Source organism: Daphnia pulex, chromosome 3 (assembly GCF_021134715.1).
Source record: "Daphnia pulex isolate KAP4 chromosome 3, ASM2113471v1".
In the NCBI taxonomy this organism is placed as follows: Eukaryota; Metazoa; Arthropoda; class Branchiopoda; order Diplostraca; family Daphniidae; genus Daphnia; species Daphnia pulex.
The window spans coordinates 3421842-3440197 of record NC_060019.1 but is presented as its reverse complement, the minus strand read 5'-3'; the positions used below and the strand labels follow the sequence as shown (position 1 = coordinate 3440197).

Sequence of the window (18356 nt, the reverse complement as noted above, 5' to 3'; positions counted from 1 at the left end):
TATATGAATAGTTGATGTAATTCAGGAAGTACAACTCCTTACACCAGAAGAATTAGATTAGGATAATTTTAATTTACTGACACTTCTTTAGCAATTAAATATTTAATTGAATCAAAGGCAGCAAGCAAGGATCCGAGTTGTAATTTTTCAGAGCACCCCGCAGACAAACGATATTCAACATCAGCCATCTTCTCCAGTAAAAAGACTCGGACGTTCGGCGGAAATTCGACTAGACCACAAAAACAACCAAAATTAATTTAACAGTTGTAGAGCTTATTGGGGGAAAAAAAAACTTACTTTTGTGAACGTATAAGTGCGTTTCAGTTAAGATATCTTGCAAAGCGAGGCCTTTGAAAGTTTGAAGATCGCGTATTTCTATGATGAAAATAAAAACGAACAGAAACTTTATTTCTAATGACTAGGCGATAAATAACGTCTTGATAAATTTCCAGAACATGATTCTGATTAATATATACAGTCATGCCAGCCTTAGAAGGCAAATTCGTCTACGTAATTTTTTCTTGACGGAAAGGATAGTAGAATGGATACCCCGACCTCTTTCGCCAACTCATTCTTTCCTTAATATTCTTGAATTTTCCTACATTAATATTCAGCCATTTATAGGAACGATGAGAATTCTACTATCCCTGCCGCCAAAAAAACCCTCAATTATGCTGATTGCCAACTAAAAATAAGTTAGTCATGCAACCCCAGATTTAAAAAAAGCTTATAGCAATTCTAGAGCAGAAATCTTACTGCTATAAGCTGAAGTTAAATCTTCGTTTAACATCCACGAAACAACATTTGCAATATCCGATTTAAGAGGATGACCTGGCAGGATTTAATAAGAATTAAAAATGTGTTTCCATGAATCATTAGCATACATCATTTTTTTCATACCGACGCAAGTGTAAACATGATCTTCATTCACTTCATCAAAAGCCATTGAGGTGCTTTGAAGAATATTTATGACACGACGCATGTCGCCATGAGCTAAGCTCAACAAAGCTTGACGCCCATCTTCCGTGACCTTAATTCTAATTTGGAGAAAAGATTTTACAAAGTTTAATAAATGTTTGATTAGAATAGTTTAATTTTCTCCTCTTACTTTTCTTCTTCAATTACGTAATTCATCCGAGGTAAAATTTGATCTGATTTTAATGGGCCGAATCGGAAACGAGTGCAGCGTGACTGGATAGCTGGTATGATCTTACTCATGTAATTACAGATGAGACAAAACCGAACATTTTCAGTAAACTTTTCAATTACTAGAAAAAATGTATCATGAAATGGTAATGATTTATTTAATAACTAGTTGGATCTCTTTAAAATATCACCTCTTCTAAGTGCATTTTGAGCATCATTAGTCATAGCATCAGCTTCATCCAAGATAATAAGTTTGAAGCCTGATTTGAATATTGATCTTGTGCTAGCAAAACTCATGATCTGATTTCTTACAACATTGATGCCTCGGTCATCAGAAGCATTTAGTTCAAGAACCTTCACATAAAATAAAAAGTTTTAGATTGTAGGATGTCTTTGAACTAAGAAAGAATGTAATATAACATGGATATTTTAATTGTGTAACATTATTCACCATGGAATTGAATTGCTGGGGTGTATACAGTTCTTTCGCGCATGCTAATTTTGAATGAATTGATTAGTCAAATCATGAAATAAAATCTAATGTAATATTTATTGAATATTAATACCAAGAATGGTGCTTGTTTTTCCAGTTCCAGGAGGTCCATAAAAAAGTAAATGAGGTAATCGATTTTCATTTATGAACTTGCGAACTGCAAATTTTTATTAGAGAAAATGCAATGCAATGAAACATTTTTGAAAATTAATAGAATTATATAGAGAGTTACTTGTTGAAATGATATCTTGGTGAGAAATCAAGTCATCCAACTGTTTTGGTCGATATTTTTCCACCCACGGCAGATTTCCCGAGGAAGTCATTTCCGAAGAAACTCTAGATACCAGAGGCCTCTTATTATGATTATTTAGGTACTTCCTACAGATATGTTCTATAACTTGTTAGTTTTTAAATTGATTAAACTTATTAAATTAAAAACAAACCGAAATTGTATGGAACTAAATGCACGTCGTCTTCTTAGACAAGTAAAGCGCGCCTAAAGTAACTTGACTTGACACCAATGCCAATTTAATCGATTTACAAAACTAATTCCATTTAAAATAAAATAATAAATCCATACAAATAAAATTATTCACCGTATTTTACAAGACCAAATGAATTGAACAATATTTTATAACTGATAACATTAAATCACACTAAATCTCGATTCAACACCAGTTTAATTTTTCGGACCATAGATGGCTACTACACAATGCAGAAGTACGCGGACTGTAGTGGAAAAAATGGAATAATCAGTGATTCTATTGATACTGACTGACTGTAATGTATTGCAATACATTCGCTTATGATGGCATTAGTTATTGTTGTTATGGCGTCTGCGAAATTGGAACTCTGTGCATTTTCGTTCGTTTAAACCGCTTATACACCGCGATGGATTTCTAAAACATTGGATAGTCATATAACAAAGAAGTACGGTGGGTGAGGAAGCCTTTGGAAACATGATTAGTCGGGAGTCCGAAGAGCTTTGAGTGTTGACGGTTTGCGTCTGAATAATATGCAATTTCGTACGTAAAGTTCTGCAATAACAACCAAAGTACTAGATATAGATACCCTTAAGAATGGATACTGGAATCACAAAGAAAGCTGTTGTTGTGGTCAACAGCTGTAACACCATTCAAACGCTCTTAGATATCAATGCAATGATAGACATTCATGCTAAACATCTAGAAGGGTTGAGAACCCAGTGCTCTACCAGTGCTGAGTTGATTCAACAAGAAATCAGAACCATAGAGGTAAGATGTTTACTATTTAAAAGAATTTTCTGAATTAAATCATTTCAATATTTTAACAGGGTAAACTAGTCAAATTATTCAGCAAACAGCTAGTTGCAAAAGCCAAAATTCCCATAGAGGGATTACCATATGAAGTCAAAAACATTCCGTCAATCAAGCAATGGCTTCAAGTTGTTGGAATATCTCAGCCATCTGTTGAAACCTTGTGTGCCAAATTTCAATCTCTTGAATCTTTGCAAGAACTCAGTGATCATGAAATTAAAAGGATCTTCAATGAGTGTTCTGCAAAAGAAGATGAATACAGGCGCTTGATAAGAGCACTTCAGAGTGTTAAGAGATATACTGGTAAGATATTCATTTATAAAAATGTTTAACTGATCCAACTCTAAGAGCTTTGACATTGCAGAAGTTCTGGTACATAATGAAAAGGAAGGTAATAGTGGCCGAACAACACCTGACTTAGCGCTTTACTGGGATTCCTGGGATAATGCTACAAAAATGTCAATGCCAATGTCCTCTAACATACAGCACAATGACAGTGTTATACAAAATTCATCCCCCATTCAAAGTATAATAACTGCCCATGAAACCATTCCGCAAATGACTTCGGAAAACCGCAGCCCTCCCTCTACTCCATCTTTATTAAAAGGAAGAGGTAAAATACATGGAGTCGGCTATTAACTAGCGTGGTTGAAACTAATGAAATTCCAATTTAGGAGATCGTATGAAATTCCCTGCAACTCCACCACCTCGCAAGAAAAACCAGGTTATTGGTGGTACTGCGCCACTATTGACGGATTTCCCTCTTACGAAATCTACCTCCCACGAATCCCAGCTAGCCAATAGAATCGACGGAAATGATATTATCAGGTAAAAAAAAACTATTCCTTTTATTATTCGAAAATCTGAGCGCATCAACAGTTCTAGCGAAATGTTAGAATTAATGTATATTTTAAGAAATGTCTTGGAATTGTTAAGCGAATGCACATCATCACGAAGGCTGGCGATGACAATTCTCGACCAGAAGAACTGCATCAGAAACATTTAACTGACGTTCATATATTACCTAGCATGAATACTGATTTTTTGTTCTTTATGATCTTTTTATTCATTTCCCCCATCCATGTCCTTTACTAACTAACTATGTTTCCATTACCTTCAAATTGGGTTTACATGGCTTATTGGCTTGGATTTAAATATTTTGGTAACAACATTAATCCACGTTCTACTCGTGGTAATTAAATGGCCTCGTTATTGTCGCGCGTGAATGGGTGGTGGGTGTATAACTTTTCTCTGTAGTGGTGCCAGTACTATGCTTCTGTCCCGCTTTCGTCGTACCAAACCTAACGCTTATTGGCTGGGACGTAGCATGGAACACTTGGCGGTAACTGGAAGCAGTTCTCCTGTACCAACTTCGAATAGCAATTTGCCTGGAGCCTCGCCGGCTGGTGCCGTGCCAACTTCCTCAACCCCGTCCAAAGGGCGACACCGATTGGCCACCGATCCTTGCAGCATCACAGACGACTCCAATGATGACATACCAAAATGTAATTTGCATTTTTTTCCCCTTAGCTTTTATTGTTTGTTTTTTTTCCAATGTTTCATGTTTTCTGTTTAGCAACTGTTGCGACGCCGAAATCTCCACGGACTCCCACTGTTGGCGGACCGGCCGTTATGGCTCATACCATAAATCACCGATTTACGATGACTTTCAAGATGTTGACAGTATGTGACCTCTGCTTGAAGCAAATGTTCATAGGCAAGTCTTAATGGGAAAAAATCATATCATAATACGTACCTTAAAATCATTTCTTAATTTTTTGTCTGGTTCTAGGTCTAAAATGTAAAGATTGTAAATATAAATGTCATCGGGATTGTGCCACCAAAGTACCGCCGTCCTGTAAACTTCCACCTGGCTTAATAGACTATGTTCGTCAGCGTATCAACGATGGTAAGTGATCTCCATATGTTAAGTAAGACATCGAATCTTTTTAAGTTTAGTCAATCACAAAAAACTCATCTGCAGGTCCTCAAACGCCGATCATGCAGCGAACAACTGGAATCAGTAATACGATTGGTAGTAGTACGACGTCGGTTCCGTCTCCTTCGTTGAACCGACTCACGCCACACGACAAGAAAAAGTCCAGGACACAACCTGCCATTCATATGAATCAGGGTTTGACTTCAATTTACTTTAGTTTTCTGTGCCAAACATGTGACTGGACTTCTGAAGTAAAATTTTGTTCACAATTTTCTTCATAGGAGGTGGGTCGACGTCCGGCTTTGGTCTACACTCTACACATTTTGATTCAAGTTCGACTACATCTAGCTGTAGCAGTTCAACTCCCTCAAGCCCAGCTTTAGTTCTACCTTCGCACATTTCCGCAAATCACACGCCAACTTCGGCATCACAAATCACACAATTCCGCTTTCCTGGTACTATTTAAAACTTAAAAATATGTTTCAGTCGTAATGATGTAAATTTTTACGGTCATCTAACAACAGATGTTCGCCAAGCTGATCGAGCACAAAGTGCCGAAACATTGTTATCGCCATTATCCCACGTTCCATTGTCGGCAAAGAATAGTACTTCCGTTATCAACTCTGTCACCACCCTAAGTCCAGGTACCATAATTGGTTGGAATTTTCTACATTCTAGACCGTGTTTTAAATGTGTAACGAATTTAAAATTCTTTTCTCAAAATCTTGCTTTGGCAGCATCCGGAAATCCTTCCGTCGAGAACTCAACAAGTGGACATGCATCACAAGATTCGAATAAGATTATCTCCGTGTCTGGTCTTTCTGGTACTTCGGGATCAAATTCGACGAGTACAGATTCGGAGCGCACCTACAGAGTTGATTCGCAAGACAGTCAAATCTCTGACACTGAAACATCGGGAGATCGTCATTGGCCTCGCCAAAATAGCGTTAGTGAATCAAATTTTATTTATTTGCAATTTGAAAGCAATTGTATTTGTTTTTCATTTTCATTAGCTGTCGCTTCGAGAGTGGGACATACCGTTTCACGAGCTCGAACTTGGAGATCCTATTGGTCAGGGTAGGTTTGGTACCGTTCACCGGGGCATTTGGCATGGTGATGTGGCTGTTAGACTCTTGAATATGGATCAGATTGGAGATGAGAAAGTTTTAGAATCTTTCAAACTTGAGGTAAGAAATAATAATTTTTATTTTCTCTTCACTGTTTGTGCTAATTCACATTTTTTCCCCATCTCTAATTCAGGTGGCTACCTTTCGTAAAACTCGGCATGAGAATTTAGTTTTATTTATGGGTGCATGCATGAACTTGCCAACCTTAGCGCTCGTGACGAGCATGTGTAAAGGCCTGACCTTGTATACACATCTTCACTTACGCAAAGACAAATTCAGCATGAATAAAACGGTTATTATTGCCCAGCAAATATCTCAGGTTAGTTGGTCGTCAGTGAAAGTTCTGTTGTCACTGCAATTACGCGGATTATTCATTGATGTTTCTGTTATTACTACCTACAATCTTAGGGTATGGGCTACCTTCATGCACGAGGAATCATCCATAAGGACTTAAAGTCTAAAAATATCTTTTTGGAAAATGGAAAAGTTATCATAACCGATTTTGGCCTCTTTAGCGTCTCAAAGCTTTGCAAAATCCATGGGTCAGTATACATTGAAAACATGAATTAATGTAATTTCTAATGTTGAATTATTTATTTTGATTGGATTTTAGGAGGAGTGATGCACTTAGTATTCCACCCGGTTGGCTGTGCTACATGGCGCCAGAGGTCATGCGAAGTTTAAAACCCAGTAGTGAAGAAAATGATGAGCTTCCTTTTACTATGGCCTCCGATGCTTACGCCTTTGGGTACTGCTCATATAACTGAACTATAAATGAATTGAATTTTCTCATTGGACACACACTTGATTCTATGCAGGACGGTTTGGTACGAGTTGCTGTGTGGTGAGTGGCCGTACAAGGAGCATTGCCCCGAAGCCATGATTTGGCAGATTGGCCGCGGTATGAAGCAGTCGCTTGCAAATCTTCAAGCTTCTCGTGATCTTAAGGACATTCTCATGGCATGTTGGGCCTTTAATGTCAAGGATCGGGCGGAATTCAGCAAGTTACTCAAGATACTCGAGCGATTACCCAAAAAACGTTTGCTTCGCAGTCCGTCTCATCCGGTCCATCTCTCGAGATCGGCCGAATCGGTTTTCTAATCAAATTCTTATCATTCACTAATCAGTGATTACGCAGTTTACGTATATTGCTAATTTAATCAAGAAAGATGACTATTGGAATAATTCCCGAATGATTCTTGTAAGTATATCGGCTAGTTATTTTGTCGGCCATAGCCAAAAAGAATCTGGTTTCAAAAAAATTTTCCACTAAACTCCGACATTCAGGCGAAAGAATCATTATTAAGTGAATCCTTTCGTCTTGTTGCTACTCATATTGTGCATTTTAGTAAATTAGTTGACATGTGCCGGTATGATAGTTTGTAGGCGCGCCGCTCATTTAGTCCCCGCAACCTTCCCTCTTGTTTGTGCCTGTCAATAAAGTGTTTCAGTCATTTGTAATTTGTCTTCAGATATTTTACTTTGAATTTCTGAAGTGATTATAAACATTGAATTCGCCAGCTAAAAAATGTCTTTTACATGGAAGATATTCTCATTTTTGTTCATGTCTTTATTTTATTTAAGGTGCGTTTATTTTATACATGTTCATTTTTTAATAGCCTACTGACGTAAATTGCAAAACTAAATTTCGCTCTGACTCATTACGGATGATTAAAATATCTGGGATTATTGAGTGTGAAAAATCGAGAAAAAGATGTAGCGTTAACAACAGAACTTTTTTCTCCCTGTGTATTTGATTTTCAGACCTACCACCATTTCATTTTCACCAATAAATAAAGGGTGGTTAATTTTACTGAAAAGGGCTGTTTGTTGCATGAATTCGAACATTCAATTCTTAAAAAAATTCCCGATTCCGGATGTTGAACACCGCGCTTTCCTGTTATAATTAGATATACATTTAATCGCAAATAAGGCGAGTAATGGTCGTTTGGCGAACTTTTGGCTCCAATTCAAAATTGAGTTGTTCTGTATAAATATCTGTGATTTCAATGTTTCGGCTGCTGCTTGGGTTAAATCTAAGAAACATAAAGCATTTCGAATTTAGACACCAATTAGAACATCCACCAATTTATAAATATCAAAAGTGTCTTTTAAAATTACCCTTCAGCGTAAGATTGAATGGTGTATCTGCCAGGAGTTAAGAGGCGCCAGTATTCTCCTCTTTCTGTAAGAATTAATTAAAGAATGAATTGAATTACGTCCTCATTGAATCTTAAACCTGAGTAGAAAAGTACCTGTAGTGGTGATGTTTTTGTCAATTCCAAAAACGTGAACGTAAGCATTTCTGATCGGTCGCTTTGTATCCTTGTCAACGACCAAACCTATAATCATCTCATTTTTCATTAAATATGTCTGGTTTCATATACAATCTGAACCATTTACAGAAAATAAAACAATACACACCTCGCACTCCACGATGGGTAGATGCAATGTAGTTTAGGAGAGGTCTACGATTATATTGCCATTCCGCTGGCAATTCCGTAGCCGGAGCGTATTTACAGCAGGACAACTCCAGTGTAACTTCGAACGCATTTGAGTGGACGTAGTTGAAATCCTGCATGCCGCCTTTCAAGTCGTACCAGTACGCTCCGTTAGTAATTCCGTCTTTGAATCCCACACCACATGTGTCGGCTTTTTTCATTAAAGGATGGCGGTCAGCGTAATCTTGAGAGAGCTTGCGGAATACTTTGTCGTCTGGGGCAGCACTATAAAATCCCTGGTGTTGACCAGTACTGTAAATCATACAGTTAAAAATAGGAAAACAACATTTATTATTGAATCTTAAAATAATTTTGGGAAATCTGTGAATATTTAGGTTAATCGAGGAGTTGATGAACTTAAAAAATTAAGTTATTTACCCGGAACCATCATAAGGATAACTGGCCACGACGGCTCCTCCGTGTAAACTTGCGGAGAGGACGAATGGATTGTCCAAAATCCATTTGATAACGGCTTGAGTTTCAGAAGCTCTACCTTGTTGAAATTCGCTTTGGCTTCTTAATAATTTGTCTTCAGTTTTGAATTGATCGGGGAAATCCCGATTGAGATCAATGTTATTAGCATTCAGACGGCCTCCCTCCGGTCCGCCTGACCAGCAATCACCTTCCTGTTCAAATAAAACAATATTTTCTTAACGACTGCATTAGGAATAATTATCCAACAATAAATCTGGAATAGAATATTCATTGATCTATTTTTAAAAATTTTCTAATTTCAGAATGAAAGTTTAGTTATTTTTGTAACCGTCTAATACTCTAATTTATTTCGCTTCTCTCTCTCTTGACCTTTTTTTGTAATTTATTCCGTTATTCTCGTTCTGTCAAGACTGTAAAATCAACTCTGGTGAAAGTATGTTCAGATTAATTGCGATGAAATCATTTTGCGCGTATACGCTTGAATGCTGTTTCAGCAGCGAAACGTAAATTTCATGCCTCTTTAGGGTTTAAATATGAGATCAGGGTGCTTAGTTAATCCATTTCATGGCGTGTAGTGAAAAGAGGGCCATTTCGCTTTCCATCAAGACAAAATGCAGCAAAAAAACAAAAAGTTGCATACCCGAGCTTTAACGAAGCCATCAGGATTCATTGAGGGGAGAAAGAAGATATCGGTGGTGTTCAACAGACGAGTAATTTTTGAATCGACATTGTTTTTTTGAATCAAGTGAGAGATGGTGCGAAGCAACAATTGGCGACCGACAACTTCATTTCCGTGGATGTTACCAACCTGGTGAGTATATCAAAGTAAATTTTGGTCACGAGCGTACAAAATCTTTAATTCAATTTACAAAAAAATCGACAAAGAAAACACCTACCAATTTCACCATGGGCATAAGAAGATCACGTTCACCTCGTTCAACCGAATGACTCAATTCTAACACAAGGAGTTCGCGACCCTGCTCGCTCTTGCCAATCGAAAAAGCTTTGGCAATTTTCGGATGACGACGAGCTACGCTCCGAAGCCAGGTAATCATTTCCTCGTGAGTTAAGTAACGATCGGCGGGCACGAAATCGTCGGTTTCGGGATTGAAATCATCATTCCCCGTTTTCTTTGTCTCAGACTCAGACGGTGTGGGCAAACTAAGCACGGCCAACACCAGGGTACTTAAAACTAACAAGCGCGACCAAATAACACGGCCGACCATGATTTGTATTCGAAGGCGACTGGTTTAGTCGACGAACTGCGCTCAACTAAGTATACTTGGGTGAGAGCGAACGTGATTACCTTGCTGGTAAGAGAAGAGCGCGGCGCGATGTGAGACGACTCACCTGTTGGGTTTCAACCTTGAACACGTCTGTCGTTCTGTTTTATCACGAGTGTAACGTCTTGGCTAAGGGGCATGGAACCCCACAGAGAAATAGTTCCTATTATACATACGTCGAAGAGCGAAGGAATCTTCAGGGTGACTTGAGGCTTCGTTGCCAACCACTCAGCCGGCACAATACAAAGAGAAATCCATATTTGCGTATCCGACATTTGCTGTCACTTCGTGAAGATTTAACCGTTTCGGGCTTTGGTTGAAACCTGCAACGATGCTCCGGACTTGTTTGAGGAACACTGACTTGCATTCAGAACAGGACATTCAACTGATTTGTGGTCAAGACAAGGGGAGAATTTGTTGACCTTGGACATCAATAGGCTCCTACCTGACGAAGAATTTTCTATCCTTTGTGTTTTTTTCTTTGCACGCATATTTACCATTTAAGTCGAAGTCAAACGAAGGGGCTTTCGTGAAAACAAAACAAAGGGTCGAGAAACACTTTTGTTACGGTTTTTTTTAACCAGTTTTACCGTTAGCATACAAAGATGAACTGATGAGAATATGTAAACTTCGATAAATATCATGAAATAATAACAGTTATAGGAACTGGTATTAGGGTAGAGCTTTCTTTGTATGCATTATATTACACGGTTTACACCTGTGTAACCTTCAAAAGGGTTTAATCTCATGCATGTTCAAAAACGATAGCGGGTTGATGCCATAGCATCTATAGCCGAGGGCGTTTACATTTTTTTCTTTTTCGAATGTTTAGAAGAGTCAAAGCGCTGCTCTGGTTGAACTCTATCAAATCATGTGTTACCTTCGGTTATGTCTCATTTAATGATTTTCTTACTAAAAACGACGTTTATTTAAAGAATTATTATTTTTAAATATTATTATTTTTAAATATTATTATTTTCTCTAGTTGTAGCATGATAGATTATTAGTAGCGCAGAATAGTTAATTTTTCTTAATTTTAGGGGACAATGGAATAATTTGAATAGATCGCAATTTCTTTGTTACGAACCATACTTGATGGGAGATTATTTCTATTTGGCGAGAATCTCTTAAGAAACTTTGAACGATTACTATGGTGACAACGAAGTAGGAGACTACTAATTTACTAACTTAAAGAATGGGGGATTTAGCGTTGTGCGTATGGGGTGCCGTATAGGGGCACAGCGTATGTTAATATAATTCGAATTCGAATTCTATGCCATTTCCCTAATGCTGTTTGCACTGTCATTTTCCCGTGTATCTATGCATGATGTCATTTTCGTGCATAATGTAAATTAATTAAAAAAGATTCCGCATTTCCCGTGAATTTCTCACATTTTTTACGTTTCTCTAACTTCACTCATATAGATCTTATTGCAATTCAAAAGTACGCGACATAGCCAAAAGTCGTGCGCAGCTTACGCCAATGCGCACCACTATGGCCTATAGCCGAACTAAAAATTGTTTTATGCTTGACTACTCGTCTACTCCCTCTCACTACCACGGAATTCCGCATTGGCGTAAGCTGCGCTAAACTTTTGGCTATGCCGCGTACTTTTGAATTGCAATAAGATCTATACACGCCGAAAGGCTTTAGAAAAAAAACGAGCAAAAAAAATATTATGGTAGCGCCATCTAGCGTCATCAGAACGGCATTCCCCAAAAAATAACCGTCCCACGGGACATACAAAATAAACCTGGACGGGATAAATACCGGATAAATATCAAGTATTTGATTTGATCTTAGCTCTAGGGTTTTTTACCAAATCTAGCGTTAAAATTGAAAGTTTATTTTTGTTACCACTAGATGGCGCCACATCTCGGGATATCCCGCGAACCCTCGGTTCGTCCCTTATACCAATAAAGGAATGCCTCTTAACGGGATTTGTTTTCCTTGCTCTGTAAAACAAAACAAAAAAAATTAATATAAAAACCAAAAAGCTCTAAAAAAGGGTAGCTGCCTAGCGGATGCAACATTCAATCACCCCCTTTAATGCCAGGGAGCCCTATTATCTTCGAAAACGTGGATGGGGACGTTTTCGCCAGACTCCTACTATTGCAAATGTTACGAAACGTACAACGGGAGGCGGATGAACACACTTGCAAATGCAGCAACGACCGTTGCAACCACCGCAACTGAACGTGTGACCACGATAAGGACTGTGAAGACGGATAGGACGTAGGGTCGGAATGCTACGGAAAATAAAAAAAATACCGCACCTGCTCAGCAACGAAACGCAACCAGCGAAAGCGCCTGCTAAAACGCCATATGCGTGGCCAATTCATAAAAAGTGCACTTCGCCAATTTTCAGCGATTACCAATTGAGTATATGCAGTAAACAGTTGCAATTAATCTATTATTGATTTAAGCATAATCCACGTTGAATAAAATAGATCATCCCAACCAAGTTCTTGGCATACTTGAGAAACTGGTTTGCGTAGTTGATGTAGACAGTCCATGACGAAAAAATTGGAGGACTCTCGACATTTCACTTAGTAGCTTTCCTCCGGAAAGGTTGATGAGGCTTGGTGTGGTTACCGAAGATGTATTAAATCTCAAAACTAATTTTCTTGCATTAGAAATCACTATGGAAAAAAGTGGAAGCCTGCTGGTCAATCCAATTTGGGGTAGTCTAGCGTTGTTGATTCTGAACTCGTCGAAAATACACGATAGTCTCTTCAGTATTTTTTCTCAGTTTCACCTCCATTTCTGGGGAAAATGATTCTCATGTACTCTGATGCCTGACGTTCAAACTGAAGGAATTCCACCTCTTCATTTTTTATTTCGATCTCAGATGTTGTATCAGAAATATAATGTGTTGGGTTATCTACAACATCTAGACAATTTGAATTAGGTGGGGTAATAGCAGGGCTCATGTCTTCCGGAGTTGGATATTCTCTGCCAGTGTTTATGGAAGACAGGTCGTTTTCATTTTCAATAACATTCTCAACGTCTGAGCTGTCGGAAAATAGATTTTCTTCATGTACTGCCTCCGTCTCCCGATTTCGTTCGATGCTGTAACAACTGTTGGCTACAACTCTTTCGATCACGTCTTGGACGTGGTTTGCAGTTGCCGTAGGCTTCGATGTAGCTGATTGAATTCTGTTCTTGATCAACGATTTGCCATATCTGGACAATTAAATAATGACGTGAGTAAGTCTCTGGCGACATGGCAGTACGTGGCGTGGGTCTAACAAAAAGGTACAGTACCTACCTAAAGTTTGGGAACACGCGAGAGAACCTTATGGAAAAATGCGTTTTTCTCGGCGTTCCCAAAAATCAAATTTTCGTCGGATTGCGACGATTTTTTTTTGGCCGTAGCCATTATGGGTAGCATTACGATGATTTTTTTAGATTTTTCCTATCAAGGGCAGGGTCACTTTTAACTCGAGCCCTAAGTTTGGGAACGCTCCGTAGAGCTATATGCAAATTAGGGTACTTTAAGGGGGGATACTACAGAACGGGTAGAGCTAGGAAGACGCGGAAAACTCTGAAATGAAGAAGGTCACTAGCTGAACAGCATTCTTCATTTTCAGATTTTTCGCGTCATATTGAATGTAGTTGAAAATTAAAATCTTTATTTTAACATAAAGAAGTCGAGAATGAGTTGTTGGCCATAAAAAAGGCAAACAATTTTTTTCTTTTGGGTATGGTGATTGATTCAAACGCCCTTGAATTTTCTCTCCCGTTCAAAAAAATGACCTCAATTTTTAAACTTTGCAAAGACGCCTCATGATTAAACAAGTCTGGACAGGTTAAGTTGAGAGATTTAGCGAAGACGAGAGTTTTCAGTAACTACATTTTTACGGAGTGAAAATTGTCACCCCCTTCTTAAACTACGGTTTTTTTTAATAAAATATTTAACAAATAACTGATCATGATATTGATCAGAAACCAGGACTCTTCCTAGATTTTGTAGTAAAAACTATTAGACAGATGCAACTTTCAAGGGTAATTTTTATATAATTTTGCAATATAGGGCCCTTTTTTGGGAAGTGCAATAAGAAATTTACATATCAACATGTCAACAATCTCTCGGCGAAATGGTTACAGCTGCTGCCACTTCCAGGGGTTAGGGAAATAAAAATAATTAAAAAAAACGTTATGTCATGTAAACAATTAAGTTTCAACCCTATCCCTCAAAATTTGTTGAAACAAAATTGATAGTTTCGTAATGAAACTGAAAAAAAAACTAGAGACACGTAGCGCCATAAGACGCCGTGTTAAAAGCGGACGAAATTGGTACACTGTACCAATTTCGTAGGTAGGTACTGTATAATAAAATTAAGAAAAACAAAACGACCATGAAAGAAGACAAGTAAAGAATAAGCCATAATTATTTATGCGCATTCAACTAAAACAACGATTAAGTGAACGACGAGGATCACAATCAGGCGAGACAAAATTTTCACGAGAATAGGAAAAGCAACTATAGACAGGGCTGCCACCGGAATTACATGAAGTAGGAGGACAGCTTGAATTCCAAACATCAGTCATACTGATACCGAAGAGGACGCCAGACCGCGCAGTGCAAACGACTCTCTTCCTGGCACAGAAGCGGGATAACATGATGGACCAGCAACAGCAGGGGAACCCAAGGTAGGGGAAAGCGTCGCCCCAAATAAACGAACAGGCCGGACGCAAGGACTACTTTCAGGGCGGACAGGATTAAGGCTGGACGGATGCTGGAACGAAGGGATGTTTGGCCCAGTTTGGGCTGAGTGCGTGGCCATCCTGCCAGGAGTAGGAGTCCTGGTCATCGGGGTAACGAGAATAGCCAACGCTGGACCAGGCGACCCAGAACTGTTTGCAGATTGTACCGACTGGGCACCGTTTGGGATCGGGTGTAAGAAAGCAGCAGGAGATCCCATTGTAGGAGGGGGGGGGGGTGACACCGTTCCATGATTGACTTTTATAGCCAAACTGGTACGTCGGAAAAAAGTCCATCATCAAGAAGAATCACATAGGATTGTGGGCTTGGGCAAAACAGAGTGTATCATCCCTTGTAGCCAACGTCGTCCTATAGAGCTCTTACTGGCAGACCAAAATGAAGAGATGGGGCCTGTGCACTAGGCAAGCCGGCCTGAAGAAAGCCGCTCTAGAATGAAATGCAGATAGTTCTCGCAGGACAATCGATGTTGGAATAAAGTTAGGCTGCAATTCCATCGGAAGGAACTGCAGATTCTCGTATAAATTGCGTCCCTTTTATAGAACTGATGGCGCCAGAAGCATGGAGGACACGAAGTCGAGCGAGTGACCGCCAACGACTCCCAAAGAGACTCTTCAATTGAATTTCAAAACACAGATTGAAATTCCCCCCCTCTCAATTCTCTCTCAGCACTGTACCCATTTCTAGAAATCTCTTCCTTTTCTCTTACCTCCATGAGGCGGGAAAATACAGTACCCACCAAACTATTAGGTACACCCCCCTATTTTCAGTGCATTCTTATGGCACTACGTGTTTAGAAAAAATGCAATAACTCTTGAACCGCTTGGGCTAGATTTTTTTCCTTTTGGCCCTGAGTAGATCTAATGATGATCTACATTTTTTCTACACATGAAGTTGTCGTAGGATTAACCCCCACGGCGCTACGGTATCGTTCAGTTTATTAGGTACACCCGTTTTCCCCCCATATGCGCCGTGTTATATACGGCGTTTTCAAAAATTTATACCCTAAAGTTTTCCACTTCAAAATTTGTACTTTTTACTACACACTTGCACTGTCGCCCCCATAGGCATTAGAAATTTTGACAAATTTTGAAGTGGAAAACTTTAGGGTATAGGGAAGGGTTCTCTGAGTTGGTTTTATTGTAAATCATTCTTTACATTCGTATAGAGTGAAGAATTCTGCATCTTTTGGCACAAAGAAAAAGATTTTAGCTTGATTTTTAGTATTTTTTGTAAATTTTTGAAAACGCCGTATATAACACGGCGCATATGGGGGGAAAACGGGTGTACCTAATAAACTGAACGATACCGTAGCGCCGTGGAAGTTAATCCTACGACAACATCATGTGTAGAAAAAATGTAGATCATCATTAGATCTACTCAGGGCCAAAAGGAAAAAAATCTAGCCCAAGCGGTTCAAGAGTTATTGCATTTTTTCTAAACACGTAGTGCCATAAGAATGCACTGAAAATAGGGGGGTGTACCTAATAGTTTGGTGGGTACTGTATTGCTATGGAGGGAAGAAAATTTTTTTCCCAAAAAGATGCCCCCTTCCTATTTCCCTCCACAGATTTTCGATACCGGATCGACAGAAGCTTCCATAGAAATTCTGGATGCTATGTATTGTTGGTTCGGTAGTTGAGTTTCATTTGATTTCTGCTTTTCTCTTCAAGTAAGACGCCAATCAACTGTCTCCTCCGTCTTGTAAGTCGGAAAGGATGCGGTACGTCATGATCAATACGTCCTGAGCGTATAAATCTCGGTTTGTGTCACGTTTTTCTATCATGATTTCTTTTTCTTTATCTAAATCAAGAATACCAGGTAATCTCTTGGCTGAATATTTCGGTAATCGATGACAATATCGCGCGTAATGCCCATTAGTTTCAAAAACAGGGTGACAGGATTGATATCGATGTTGTCCGGTTATTGGTACAGTCTCTTTTCTTGTCGTCGTCGTCGTCTGTCAGAATATCGCCGCATTCGTCTGTTATGTTATCGTCGTATTTTTTTGCGAAGTCGATTTACCTAAAGGGCATTATTCTTGAGTGGCCACGAATTCCCACATATTCATGAATGAGAAAGACGAATCATTGGTAGTTCGGTAAACGAAATCGAAAACTGCGGCCATAATTATTCTATTCCTGTTACTAAAAGCATTTTTTTACTTCCGTTTAAAAATGCTAAAGGCTGTAGTATACGATGGGGAAAAAATAAAAAAAATAAAAAAATATTTTAAGTTTTGGAATATTGAATGTACATTTAATATTGGACCCCAAAACATAAATTCTTTCCTGAAAGAAAAAGAATAAATAGAAAAAAGGCGAAATTATTGAAAGAATTTTAAAAAGGCTGCCTCGTTCTCATGAAGTAAGAAATGAAAACAACAGATCTAAACTTTAAGATTAAGAAGGTGTGATTTTCATTAATTTTTTTGAAGAATTTAAGTTCACTTTTGATTTTCCTTTCTTGTTTAGGAACCAAAAACGACCAAACAACATGATTGTTCTGAACACAAACTAAAAAATTTTGAGAGAAAAACAATGTGCAGCAGAAGATATGAAAATATTTAAAACCATGAATCCAGTCATATAGTAAAAAAGAGGAAATAGATAAGGGTCAACCTGGAACAGGCAAGGATAAAGGAAAAATACTTCGTAGCAGTTCCAGCTGTTCTTCAAGCTTTACATGACACTCTGATACTGAAAGCAAATCCAGGTTTTCCACATCTAGTTCGTCGAGTTCTGAAGTATTTTCGACATCCTCATCATCATCATATCATAAGTCTCATCAGATAAAAAGAAGAAAGAAGAAAGACTATCAGAAGATAAAGGCTAGTAATCGGAAACTCAATATGTATGTTGAATACAATAAATTTGCTGCTGGTAAAAAATGGCTATCAAGAAGGAAATAAATATATCCTGAAAAAAGCAAGGTGGACGTGCGCCACAGAGGGTGGATGGAAATTGTCGCTGTCCCCGCTGTCGTCTGACAGTTCTCTGACTGAAAGCTTTTGTTCGATACCTTTGTGATGCCGTAAGATACAGGGATCACCAAGTTGACCCATGAAACAACGGGGTCTGATGGGCTTGATGTTGCTGGCTTGTCCAGCTGCCACCACTTTATTTTTTCCATCTTTTATCCTAACTTTCTTTTCTCATGTTCAATCAACGGCGGTTGACGGCAAGCAAGGCGGCAAGCAATGGTTGCATATTTTTTCTTCCTTTCTTTCTCAAGTAGCCCGGCTGTCCCGAATAAAGAAATGTTCTCGCTTTGTCAGAAAATAACTTCAAAGAACGAGGATTTCGCTAAAGTTGGATAAATGATGGTAGAATCAGCATACGATTATAGAATTTTCCACAATACGTCGGGCAGCAATGACGTGACGCGAGTCGTAAGCTGGCAGAATGATT

At 38.7% G+C, this 18356-nt stretch overlaps 3 protein-coding genes across 5 annotated transcripts; 1 reads left to right on the top strand and 2 right to left on the bottom strand.

The window, feature by feature from the left end:
* Positions 1-2307, bottom strand: LOC124191145 (replication factor C subunit 5-like). Of its 2 annotated transcripts, none has more exons than XM_046584166.1 (10): positions 2083-2307; positions 1872-2017; positions 1713-1796; positions 1598-1641; positions 1338-1500; positions 1109-1268; positions 901-1037; positions 757-831; positions 298-375; positions 1-229 (listed from the first exon to the last, which is right to left on the bottom strand). In XM_046584166.1, exons 2-10 carry the CDS (start codon positions 1960-1962, stop codon positions 69-71), a joined length of 993 nt encoding a protein of 330 aa, XP_046440122.1. In that variant the 5' UTR covers positions 1963-2017; positions 2083-2307; the 3' UTR covers positions 1-68. The 2 variants fall into 2 exon arrangements, with proteins under 2 accessions (XP_046440122.1, XP_046440123.1); XM_046584167.1 differs by having other exon boundaries at positions 1872-1975; positions 2083-2142.
* Positions 2308-2348: 41 nt separating this feature from the next.
* Positions 2349-7461, top strand: LOC124191140 (kinase suppressor of Ras 2-like). Of its 2 annotated transcripts, none has more exons than XM_046584157.1 (16): positions 2349-2892; positions 2952-3237; positions 3299-3547; positions 3609-3762; positions 4192-4439; positions 4511-4651; positions 4727-4843; positions 4919-5068; positions 5155-5328; positions 5398-5517; positions 5611-5819; positions 5887-6060; positions 6134-6319; positions 6409-6542; positions 6614-6748; positions 6819-7461. In XM_046584157.1, the coding sequence occupies exons 1-16, from the start codon at positions 2719-2721 to the stop codon at positions 7099-7101; spliced, it is 2934 nt and encodes a 977-aa protein (XP_046440113.1). In that variant the 5' UTR covers positions 2349-2718; the 3' UTR covers positions 7102-7461. The 2 variants fall into 2 exon arrangements, with proteins under 2 accessions (XP_046440113.1, XP_046440114.1); XM_046584158.1 differs by having other exon boundaries at positions 2352-2892; positions 4261-4439.
* Positions 7462-7569: 108 nt separating this feature from the next.
* Positions 7570-10826, bottom strand: LOC124191142 (carboxypeptidase D-like). Its single transcript, XM_046584160.1, has 7 exons — positions 9833-10826; positions 9577-9744; positions 8880-9127; positions 8425-8753; positions 8256-8342; positions 8122-8185; positions 7570-8036 (listed from the first exon to the last, which is right to left on the bottom strand). Exons 1-7 carry the CDS (start codon positions 10160-10162, stop codon positions 7919-7921), a joined length of 1344 nt encoding a protein of 447 aa, XP_046440116.1. The 5' UTR covers positions 10163-10826; the 3' UTR covers positions 7570-7918.
* Positions 10827-18356: the final 7530 nt, after the last annotated feature.